We start from the raw sequence: 12,593 nt of genomic DNA, 5'->3' as shown, positions 1-12,593 counted from the left end.
AAAAAGCAAATGAAAAGTAAGGGAGGTGCTGCATTTGATCCACTTATTATAAATGTATACAAGCATTAAATTGTCAAATGTACAACTTTAGATCCTCTAGCCTTTGCAGGGATTTCCTCCCTAACTGAGCAAGAACAGCAAGTTTAAATAGACTTCGTGGCCAAAAATCACTTTTTGTTGAGGTTTGTACAGCAGCTTTAAGGGAAGCTGGCTGTATTTGGGACAGACTGCTAAATGACTGCAGAGTAAAAATAAAAAGCTACCAAACAAAAGAACAGAGATATTTTGCACTTTTTCCATATGTTGCACATAGTAAAGAACATTACTAGGAGGAGGCAGAATCACTCTAAAACACTTCCAGCTCCATTTTTTTATTTTCTATTCCTTCCTCACTAAAAGCCAAAAACAAGATGACATCTCCATTGCCATAAAAGTCCATCTTTTTTTACCTGATAGCAAGTGTTACAAAATCATGAAGTTCCTTCTGAGCTAATTACTAATAAGTTAAAAAGAACCAGCTTAGAGCACAAAATGGGAATGTTTTTTTTCCTGAGACAAAAGAGATGTGGTTTAGTTTTTAAATACCATTTAAAAACATTTGTAGCTAGAAAATACTAAAGAAATGTAATATTTTTTTAGTACAAATTGAAGTCTACTTACAGAAGGGAACAGCACTCTCTCCAACACTGATGACATCTGCCTAAATATCTGCTTTGTTCTAGGGTTAGAATTTGGGGTGGAGGCAGAAACAAAAATTTACTGTTTTGGTTAGTAAGAAAAATCTGCATGAAAAAAGGTAGACTTACTTGATTAAATGATTTCTTTTAAGAATCCCTGACATATTTGAATTCATCTAACACTTTAGCTTTTCACAAGGGCTGTTCAATCAATTATAGTAGACTTCTTGAGAAAAGAGCCAGAAATGCAATTTAATCAAACTGTTTTTCTATTGCACTAAATTTCATATTCCACTTTTGGAAACCCAAGATCATAAAAATTAAACTATGCAAAACATGATACCTGGCAACTGATTTCTAGTAAAACACACAAGTTAACATGTAACATCACTAAATCTGTGCTGTGGAAAGCATCAGAAAGAAAGAGCAAATACATCCATCACCGTTTCTTAATATCTCTTATTAACAAATCCAGAATGTATTTACATTTACAAGAACTTGCAACTGGCACAGAAAAAATTGTATTATCCCAGTAACATCACCATAAATCTACAGTTTCCTGCTATTCTGTGGCAAACATTTTCAGCAGAAACAAGGTAACTAAAATATTATTAGTACTAGCAGAATATAATGAATGCTAGTGGTTGTAGTGTTTGACAACTGTTTGACAACCAGACATGCAATGTATTCAGTTATGCTAAAATATTTTTTTAAACACTCCAATATTTTCTTACAATGCCATGAGAATTTCAACAAACATTTATTATCTAATGACCATATAAAATTTTCTCCTTGAATTCTGATTGAGAAAATATCAAGATAGAGAACAAACCTCTTGAAGTTGGTTAGAAACAGTTATTTTTAACAGCAGTGCTTATATTTCAAGTTTCTCTTCATGGAAGCAACAAAACCAAGCTGGCAAAAAAAGCTATTAACCACTCATTTGCCAACTAATTTTTGACATGGGACAGTTAATCAGTCACAAATAAAAAGTTCACCATTTACCAGATGGCAACTTCACTATAAAGGGAAGCTATTTTTGACCATGGCAATTAGTCTTCTCATGTTTCAAACACTACATTCTATTTTCACATTAATTTTTAAATCTATGTGGCTTTAACTTAAAATAAAATGTACATCAAAAGAATTGAAAATAAACAGCCAGGAACACAATTTGACGAATTGGATTTATTTAGTTTATTTAGCTAAACAGGGTCCATTGGATCTCTTTAATAGGCTGACAGTTGCACTGGGCTGGTTAATAAAACATTCAACACAGTATCTTCAGCCAATATAGAAATGCAAATCCCACCAGAAATATTTTATTCATGAAACAGTAATTTCAGTTACTACCAAAGCAAAAAAAAAAAAAAAAAAAAAAAGGCAAAAAGAAAAAAAAAAGAACCTGGGGGGGGGAAAAAGGGGGGGAAGCGACGCTTGCTTTGCAAACAAACAGCGCCACCCAGCGTCACTGCAGGGACAGCACACCGGGACATCGGGAACGGCCGGAATTCATCCGGCCCCTGCTACAGCAACATTCTCTCTATTCTTTATCATTTACCAGCAGCACGTGTCTCTTCCTATTCAGCACTGGAATGCAAACTAGCCTCGCTCTAGCTGGAAAAAAAAAAAAAAACAAAAAAAAAACCAAAAAAAAAAACAAAACCCCACATCATAACACATTAAGGAAGTCGAGTGGGCAGTTCTAGCCTGAAAAGTTAACACGTTCAAATGGTGGGGGTTTTTGCTCAGTTTATCTGATTTCGTTTTTGGTTTTTCTTTGGTAATCTTCATGTTTCAAGCTTGTGATAGAAACAAAACCAAACTTCTACTTGAAGGATGCAGGTGAGCAATACAATGAAGTGTGAGCATGAGGTACACCCTGTTTTCCTCATTCATCATTGCCCCCTACACCCATGTTCAACTACAGCACCTTGATTACTGCTGCTATCAAAGGCAGGACAGCAACAGCTGCTTCTTTTTGCACAACAGGTATAGGAGTATCACTTGGGTAGAGTAACAAACCACTCAGGGAGTGGGAAACAATAAAGCCTTCTCCCTTGTGCTTCTCCTTCCCCCCATATTCACCTTTTCCATATGAAGTCACTTTACCCATCAGCTGGTCAGAAGAAATTTTGACTGAACATGGCTTCTTCCACTCTCTTTTAGAAAGAACAGCAAACATATCTAATTCTACTATTTTGAGAAGCATTAGTTTTAACATAAGAACAAACTCCATGGTAAACAGAGAAATTGCAGTTCTCTACTGGGGAAAGGGCTGAAATCTGAACATGTCTACAAACTAACATCTGGTCTGCACAGACCACTTTTCAGCTTACTTTAGTACAGAAACATTTTGTGTGTGAAGGGAGAAAGGAAAAAGGCATGAATGCTTACAGTGCTCTGAGTCATACACCTTCCATTATTCACAGCCCCCAGCCACACACAAGAGTTATCAGACTCACCAAATCACTTCCTGAAAACACCTTTATTTGTAATCAGTCAGCCAAGCCTAAGCTACACAAATGGGTTTTTCTTAAAATCATGTGCATCACCTCCACCACAACTTGCTGAAGGACCAACAAAGAGCCACCACAGAAGTCACCAGTCCCAGTCCTGAGTGTTAACAGATGAGACAGACACAGAATTTCCTGGGAGGGTCAAGGGGGAGTTGGTTCAGAGAAGACTCTAGTTAAGGCATTAGTTTTGCTGACATTAACAGTTTGCTGCTTGGTTGCCCTCACCCAGCATATTATCTCTTCACACATTATGAGATGCATAACACACTTATCGGTCAAGCACAGGATGATTTTTTGTAAGCAATACCTACAGAATTACAAAGCCCAGGAGCTAAGGTGTGTTTCACTGGTGTGGCCACTCAGGAATCTCAGCTAAGATTATCATAACCCTTTAGATTAATTACAAATTAAGCATGTTAACTCCCATCTTTCACACTTCCCTCCACAGAAAAGCATCACATCACTAGTAAATTTCGTTATGAAATAAATTTCCTTCCATCTTCATACTTCCACACAAAATAAAAAGAAATTTAAGACATAAATAACTAAGAGCAAATTTTCTACAGGGGTTCTAAATTATACCACTTCCTTGTATTTTATGAGTTTAGGCCTTGAATGTTACCAAAAAAAAAAAAAAAACAAAAACCAGTTTTTCCTGTATCACTTTTTCCCCATTTAAAATAGCAGTAGTTTCAAAAGGTGAAATGCCTCTATCTTTTTCCACCACAAAGCCACCAGGGTGGGACACAAGTGAAAACAAGCTGAGGACAATGTGGAGTTAGCCTCTATAGAAAAGAGGCCAGCCTAATGCTCAGCCACAGTCAGGCAGACAAATATCATATCAGAAGTTATTAGAAAAGTACCAGAGGAAAACAAACAGTGCCTCTGTAAGGAGCAGTTTGAGTGGAATTAGAGGAGTGATTACTTATCTCGAGAAGGTGACAGTATCTATAAAAATGGCAGTGAAGGAACTTTTGCTCACAATATGCTTTTTCAAAATTAGCCTGTCAAAGTACATGGCCAGATAATTCAAATTCTTTCTTCTGAACCTTAGTTCAACCTTGTGTGCACTAAAACAAATCCTCCACAGCCCCATTCAAAAGAGCTGTACTATCTACAGAGTGAAATCCAATCTGATTTCAGAACTTTTAAATGTGTCAACAGATCAGGTTTCACTGTACCTGCCCAGGCAAGGTTCTTGTGCACACATGACATTTTGGCATGACAGATTCCCTGCTTTCAAGAGCACTGTTAGGATACAACACTTAAGATACACACACAGCAGTCCCACACATGGCTCACACTTTTCTAAGTACAGAACATTATTGCACTATATGCTTTGTAAATCAAAATAACCCAGCAGCAACAGTGGAGTTTCTAAGTTTTAGTTCAAACTGGAGACCTGGGGAAGACTGGCCATAAAGATACAGCCAGCAACTTGTCATTTGACAAAGGGTTTCATAAGCTTATAGCCATATTTGTCTGGGTAGGTGACTGAACCTGAAATGAGGGAAGTGGTATTTGCAAAAAACAGCCAGAACAAACAGACACAGCTGTATGAGTTGTTCAGGTGAGCTTCTGGACTTAGGTAGTATTTGAGAGTCATACAAGAGAGCTAACTTAATCCAATAAAATTCCATTGGTTATCTCCTTAAATGTTTTTAAAGCTTAACAGCAGCTGAAGTTTTAACAGTAATCTGAAAAAGAACCTGCAGGAGGTATAAATTGTAAATACATACCTCACTAATGACTGAAGCTATTGTTAAAAGCCAATGTTTAAATGTTTACTCAAGTCTTGTAAACATAACTTGAGCATCTATGTATCTGCAAATTTGCCCCACCCCCTTTCTTCTTTTAAAGGTTATTTTGAGAGTCAGAATTACCACAATCAGTAGCAATTCTGAGGATTTAAAAGGAATGAGCACTGTCTCCTGAACTGATAATAAATGCTACCTGCAAGATTTACCTCTGTGCTGCCAACAGAATAGGAACAGTTCCTATGTAGCCTCCTTTATTTGATGGCTAGTTCTTCTTTCTCAATATGCTCATTGCATTTTCAACACTGATTGTGCAATATTCATTTTTGTAACACCAATGTTACTGTATAATGTGGTCTTACAAGATCTTTATATTTCCTCATCTATTTGAATGCCTTATATGCCAGCAGTAAGCTTTTCAGGAAAATAAATGCCTGCCTTTGGTTTTTTTCTATTTTATGGTGCCCTGACATTGAGCCAGTACATGGAACCCCAGGGATAGATACAAATGCTAGGAAATAACCACATATACGCTAGGTTTATAGAGTTACATTTTCACATGGACTGGGACACATTTAGCTCAAATATTTATAAAATCTGTAAGCCTTTTACCACTAGAAATCCCCACTATTTAAAGAAAACTGGCTCCTTTAAGGTAACAATTAACATAAAATGCTTTATTTCTATGAATAAACAACATCTATAGTCCATATACGTAAAATACTTTTTTTGCCATCAGAACTTACTTCAAGAAGGCACCATGGACATTCTACACCTGACACGGCCAGAAAAAAAATATTTACAAGCCTGAACCTGTCACAGCATATGCCACAGCACATGCTGCAGTCAAGAGGGCCATGATACACAGAATGTCACACCATACAATATCAGAAGGCTTCAACCCACACAGAGTAACACCATACCACTGCAGAAGGCTTCAGGTGTCTGCCCATATGGAGTAACAACACTTCAGCAGGCTGCAAGCACTGGCCCTTCTTGTTCTTTAGCCCAACCTTTTATCCCCTCATGCTGATGCACTGCCCCTGTGTGCCCTCTGCTCCTTTGGTGTTGCTCAGTGTCCCTGGGCACTCCATGGCTCATTGCTGTCAGTGCTGCTCACAGCTGTGCCCACTGGGGATGGGGATCAGCCACAGCCCCACTCCCCATCACCACACACTGTGTGCCTACCTAAACTGCACAATGGTGCATTGGTAGATGCAGGGGAAACACTTGTGATAGGAAGATTGTTTTAAGCTTCAGGAACTCTTTTTGGCAGGTGGTCCCAAGCCATGGAGCAGCCTGGAAAGCGCAAGGTCTGTGATGTGCAACTCCACTTGGGGCCACAAGATAGAGCCAGCAGCGCGCTCACAGCCTGGCAGAGCCCTGCAGTCCTTCCTGACCTAACAGGGACCAACACCCCTACAGAAATGATGGGCCCGGGGTGAGCTATTGCAAATGAGATAATAAACACAAGATTTACATCTGCAAGTCAAAAAAGACAGTATAAGGCTTATCAAACAGTTTCATTCTATTTCAGTACATTTATCACAAGCCTGAAAGTTGGCTTTTGGAGATGTGTGCAGCTTTTCTGCAGAGAAGCATCACTTCATGCTTGCCCTGTTCTGGTATTTCTCCCCAGAGAAGACTGCAGAGCACTGAGATGAGCATCAGTAACCACTCCTGCCTAAAGCTGAGGTGCAGTGCTCACTCTGCTCTTTTTCCCCATCAGTATTCACAGTGCTGTGCTTCCTGAGTACTTATAAACACTAAATCGTGCTATTCTTTTTTTCATTATCACTGTTTCCCTTCAAGAGAAAGGGCTCAGACAGGGCAAGGTGTTTTTTTCTGCTTGGATATTATTTACTGCAATTTGTGTGTTACCACTATGCAAGTGCAATCCAGTGCCTTTGCCTTCCAGTGCCTTTGCAATCCTTTGCCTTCACACACCCCTGGACTGCAGAGCACTGACACCTAACTGCAAGGATTAGCAATGAGAGGAAATAAATCTCCTATTTGCAACTTTTCCCCTATTTGATTAAAAAGTTAGAGATGAAAAGCTGTGTTTGGAGCAACTCCTCTAAATACAGCTTAAATCTGAGAGCTTAAACCTGTAGTTTTCAGAATATACTTCAACATAGTGAAGGTGTATGGGAAAAAAACCCCTACATATTCACAAAGATGCCACAGCACCTAATAAATAGTATTACAGTGATGGCATTTTGTCATTATTACACACACTGCTCAAGACAAAATAAACTCACCAGTTACGTATTAAATGTCAAAAATAAACTTTAATGTTGTTCATCCTGCCAGTAAAGAATGGGCAAGTGAACACTCCACAAACCTCGTGTTTCCTTCTCCTGCTTTTAAACATGTTGCTATGCTGTTGTTTTCCATAACTGTTTGGATAAGGGCAAATTTTCAGATGCTATGAAGCATTCAAATAATCACAAGATCAATTCTCATGCTATCAATGAATATAAAATAAAATTACTAGTGCTGGTTCTACATTCACTTTGCATTTGAAATACAGAACTTAATGAAAAAGACTGTGCACTGAGGTATGCAGTTTTTGCCATTAATTCTGTTCCATAGTTTCCAACAAGTTGCTATTTTCCTGAATAATAATCAAAAAAGAGTCTTAAATCCTTACGTACAAAATTAGAAAAATATTAGTACTTTGAATCTGGAACTATGTAAGGCATTTAGTTGTAACACTACTATTTGCTATGTAAGAGATTCTTTTCAAGCACAGTTGTTTTCTTCCAGCACTTTGCTCCATCCTTTGCATCATTTTCTTTCCTTGATCTTCTGCTGAGGATCCTTGGGTTTGAGCTGCTCTTTCTATCCATTATTATGACCTGTTCCTTCCTCTTTCTCATGTTGTTTTTGCTTCTTCACTTTGAGCACAAACTTATGTTCTTGTGACCACGTAACTCCCAGTGCTATGATGCATTTCCTTGCACTCATTTCTCCTCTTCCATACAGTGTTCAGCTCTGAACTCTCTCATTCTCACTTGCCTGGGAATATGACAGTATGAATTCCACCATCTACCTACATATAGAAATAGGCCAGGAACAAATATATGCTGACAGCAAATTCTCACACATCTGAGAAGATAAACAGCATTCACAATTGGTCCAGAAATTGCTCTCTCTGGGAAGTCACTGTTTGGCCACACACAATTCCTACAGGGGAACAGATGAGACTGCCTCAAAATTTTGATGCAAGTCTTTTTATTCTAACATTCCTCAAACTTTACAAACTGCAACCATCTTCTCATACATTTTTGTGCAACTGTTCAACTTGGCAGAAGCACAGAGGAGTGACAGTCAGCTGGATTTCTTGGCTGCAGGTATAAACACTGACTCCCCTCCCCTGAAGGATTAAACTGCTGCCAGCAACCTGAGGAAATTCACAGCTCTCCAGTGAATGGAAAATACTGCCACTAGTTATTTCTTTCTCCCTACCCTGGAGGAACTGAGCTGCTGCCAATTAACATAGCATTTTCCTACACTTTGCAATCCCTTTGAACTTTTTCATGATTTTACAGGAAACAGTTTTGTCTCTATGTAAATCTATTCAGTGCAAATCCCAGCCACAAAAAAAGGACTGATAACTGTAGCAGAAGCCCGAAGACAAGGGAATCTTGTTAGTCTGCATCCATTACTCAAAAAAATGTAGTATTTATAAACAATTTGTACAAAAGCCAAGAAGAATCTAAGTGCAATGGAAAAGACAACACAGTGACTAACAAATGAAGTGCACATGAGATAAACTACATTGAAAAATTCCACGGATTGGAGATTATATTGCTTTCATGTTACTGCCCACATCACTACAAGCTGTCATTCCTTGAGAAATAGGATTAAAAGCTGACTATTTTGCATACATCATGAACACTCACAGTATCTAATGATGGAGAAACAAAAAAGTTCCAGAGTAAAGGGACAGGAGGCTTAGCAACTGGAATATTGGTGTGGGACTGCTGCTAAAAGAAAAGCTTCTCTTCCCCAGCTTGGTTTTCATCTGTCCACACACATAGCAAGACATATGCAGAACTCATCTCTCACACAGTCAAAAATGCCCTCTCGCTTGCCTAAATAATTGCATTGTTTTATTTTTAAAATTCTTAGAGATGCCATCTTTATGTAATAAGTTAAAAACTCACAAAGTCAGCTTCAAGTTTTCCCATTTCTTGTTTGTAGCTCCTCATTCGACTGCTGTACATCCCTCGGCTTTGAGGTGGGATCTCTCGAACTTCAAGTTCCATCTGCTCAAGCTGACAAGTGAAAATAAAGAGGAGGTATATAAATCAAAAGGTTAATTAAAGCAAGAAGAAATTTACCTGAGCTCAAGAAATATTCCTTCTTTATAAGGAAAAATGTTGCTTATTCTGCAATATACAAACAATTTATCAAAATCTTTCCACAGTCTTAAGTCAAGAAACAAGTGACAACCTTAGTATTGTTAACACTCAGAAGGAATGATTTGAGCCAAACATTTCTGGATTTCAATTCCAGCTGTGATGAATACATCTTCTTCCAAAAAAAAAAAAACAACAAAAAAAAAAAAACAAAAAACAAAACAAAACAAAAACCAGGATAACTCCTACCAATGAGCATAGTTCAAAAGAAAGCCTACCTTCACCTAGCTGTGCAGTTTTGGAAACCATTGCTTGAAAAAGGTATTTTACATATATATATATATATATATATATATATATGTATATATAAAGTTTTATTTACCACCAGTCTATGTGTTTAACAAAGCAATTCTAATGTTTAATAAATTAATTCTTTTTTCTAAACATTGCTAACTCAGCAGACTTACATAACCTGAATTGTCTACCTAAATCTATGTCCCAAATTTTGTCTACCTAAATCTATGTCCCAAATTTATATGTAAGAATATTAAATAGCTGAATTTCAGGGTTCAATGACAATGCTATTCAAAAACGTGTATACAGTCAAATGGATTAAAAAATTAGAGACATATTCTATCCTTCAAAAGCTTTTTTTACTTATTCTTGCCATGTAGATTTCTAAGGGCCCTGAAATACAAGAATATGGCACAAGGATACAGCAAATCAAAACTTGTAAATGAGGGCTGCTAATTACCTGCCCACTAGGTCCTGAAGCCTGCTCTATTTGGTGCTGTCTGCTCAGGAATTCTGTTTTGAACTGCAGAAGAATCCACACCTGCCTTTTAAAATCTTTCCAATTTACTTAAGAAAGATAAAAGAATACCTCTCCTTGGTTGCTGTAGGCCCCTGAAACAATGTTTACTCACCTCCTACTGATCTTGGTTGAACAATATGGCATAGGAGCAGAAATGCTTCTCAATTAGGGTCCCAGGCTACTGGTTGCAGATCTTCACAAGGGACTGCTAGAATTTATTCCTATGTAATCACTTGCTTACACTTTGAAATTTCATCCTCATATCATAAGAAAAGCATCTGAATTTAATCAATGGAATTGCCAGATACTCAAAAGTCATTTTGCCTGATGTATTCTGATTATACAAAATTATATTCAATAATAAACTATAAAGCAGACTTTAATTAAATAGTCACTAATGAATTGAAACACACAAAGCAATTTCTAATTCTACCCAGTTCTTTAGCTCAGGCTTAACTTTCCAAAGGGGTATTATAAATTAAACCAATAGCTGGAATTAATAGCTTATTTCTTATCAATTTCATCTTAATATATTTGATCTCAAATGTTCTATAAACATTTCCCTCATATATATATATATATATATATGTATGTATGTATGTATGTATATGTATATTTTAATGAAGTCTCAATCCTTGTCTGTTATATAAAAACAAAAACATATACCAGTAAATCCAGAATTTGCACCAACAATCAGACCATGATCCATGACATCTAAAATGTTCATTCTAAAGAGTCAATATTGGAGAGTGTAAGGTCCAAGGAACAACGATGAAGCTTATTTAGGTTGACCAATATTTAGCAATATTTTTTCCTCATGGTATTAAATGGGTGCATTTTGTGCCTGGGCTGAGAAATTTCCATGAGAAGCCATGCAGAACATAGTGGTCCAAGCAAGGGTGAACCTAAATGCAACCTAATTTCATACGTCTCCATTTTCAGAAATTATTTTATTGGTCATAAAATCATGTTTTTCATAAACAAGCAAAAGCAGAGCAGCCCTTTGTATTTCCATTCAAAAATACAACAAAGTAGTGTGGCTGATGTTGTTCACTGCAAAATAAATCTCCCTCTCCCACAGGAACTTCTCCATATGAATCTGCTCTGGACTCTGGAATCAGCTGCTATATTTTAAGAAACTTGTAAGCTTCACTATTTTATTCTGATTCTAAAGCCCTGGAACTAAAATAGAGATCTAAACTAAAAAACACGAGACAATAATAACCCAGCATTTGCAACACAACAATTTCATGATGTGTCCTTCATCAAATATAAAAGAAAATAACAGAGAAAGAGTTTTGTCTTCTTTAAAACTAGAATTTCACTCAAAAATTCACAATTCTTCTGGCACATGCTAGATTTTACACTCAATTTCCCCAAGGTTAACTTAACAATCATCTTTCTTAAAAACCTGTTAAAAATAACAATTAGATACTCTACACTGGATGTAGAACAACAAGATTTCTCTCCAGAGATTTCTTACTACACAGTTCTGGCTTGAAAAGGCAGCCTGGGAGTCTGAAAGTTTTCATGTCAGTTCTGCACATATATCAAATCAATTACACCAGTGATTTTACCCAAACAAAGCAGACAGTGTTTTAAAACCATCACTGGTTAGTGAACACAAATAAAATATCTCTATAATAATATTTATAATACATGAGAGTGTTATTTCCTAGCCAAGTAGGAAATAAAAATCAGCTAATCCCAGCTTTGACTACGCAAGACAATGAAGCAAACCAATGTATGAAAACTATCAGCAGCAAGGAATTAGGTTTATTTTGATTTTCTACTGTAGACTCTAGTTTAAAATAGGATCCTCTTAATCAGTTCTGTTATTAGCAGGTTTGTTCAAATTGATTTCTAAACCCAAGCCTTGACATTAATCACAAACATGTTGGGTAATTGCTTAAAGCCAATAATTGAATCTAAAGATCTAAAACAAAAGTGTGAAAGAAAAGCCAGTACATTAAATGAAGATCATCATTAGCATAAAAATACAAATACTGGATTTATAGTTTAATCTTGTAATAAATACAAATGTAGATGATCTTTTCCTGACATAAGGAGAGAAGTAAGAAGCCATTAACTCAATTTCTGCTCCTTCCAATCTACTTGGAGTAGAAAACCAAATCTGCATGACCACCCACACTGGAGCTCCTCTGTACTGCTCTGTCTTTTGCCATGTTAACTTGTACTGAAAATGAGCTGAAAAACATTTCTAGATTTCTACTTTTTGCAGCTGTTTGAATATGAATTTGAATATGCAAAAAAGGCCTTAATGTATCTTCAGAATACCCTCATGAGATGAGACAATAATTTAACCATGTGTCTCACTGGGAATACCAAATCAGAGAGTTTAGGTGCCTTGTCATACTCACAAGGCAAAACTGCAGGAAGCCATCCCAAGATCCATAGATGCTGGATGCTATTTACTGGATGCTATTCCAGTGCTCTGG

The 12,593-nt window shown here is 36.9% G+C and overlaps 1 protein-coding gene across 4 annotated transcripts in view; it reads right to left on the bottom strand.

The window, feature by feature from the left end:
• VTI1A (vesicle transport through interaction with t-SNAREs 1A) overlaps positions 1 to 12,593 on the bottom strand; it is a 256,410-nt gene that overhangs the window by 236,032 nt on the left and 7,785 nt on the right. For all 4 annotated transcript variants that reach the window (XM_066555025.1, XM_066555024.1, XM_066555023.1 and 1 more), the window contains exon 3: positions 9,126 to 9,236. In XM_066555025.1, the coding sequence (XP_066411122.1) occupies positions 9,126 to 9,236 (111 nt within the window). The remainder of the gene's footprint in view (positions 1 to 9,125; positions 9,237 to 12,593) is intronic.

Source organism: Molothrus aeneus, chromosome 8 (genome assembly GCF_037042795.1).
Source record: "Molothrus aeneus isolate 106 chromosome 8, BPBGC_Maene_1.0, whole genome shotgun sequence".
NCBI classification, from domain to species: domain Eukaryota; kingdom Metazoa; phylum Chordata; class Aves; order Passeriformes; family Icteridae; genus Molothrus; species Molothrus aeneus.
This window is presented reverse-complemented; position numbering and strand designations above follow the sequence as displayed.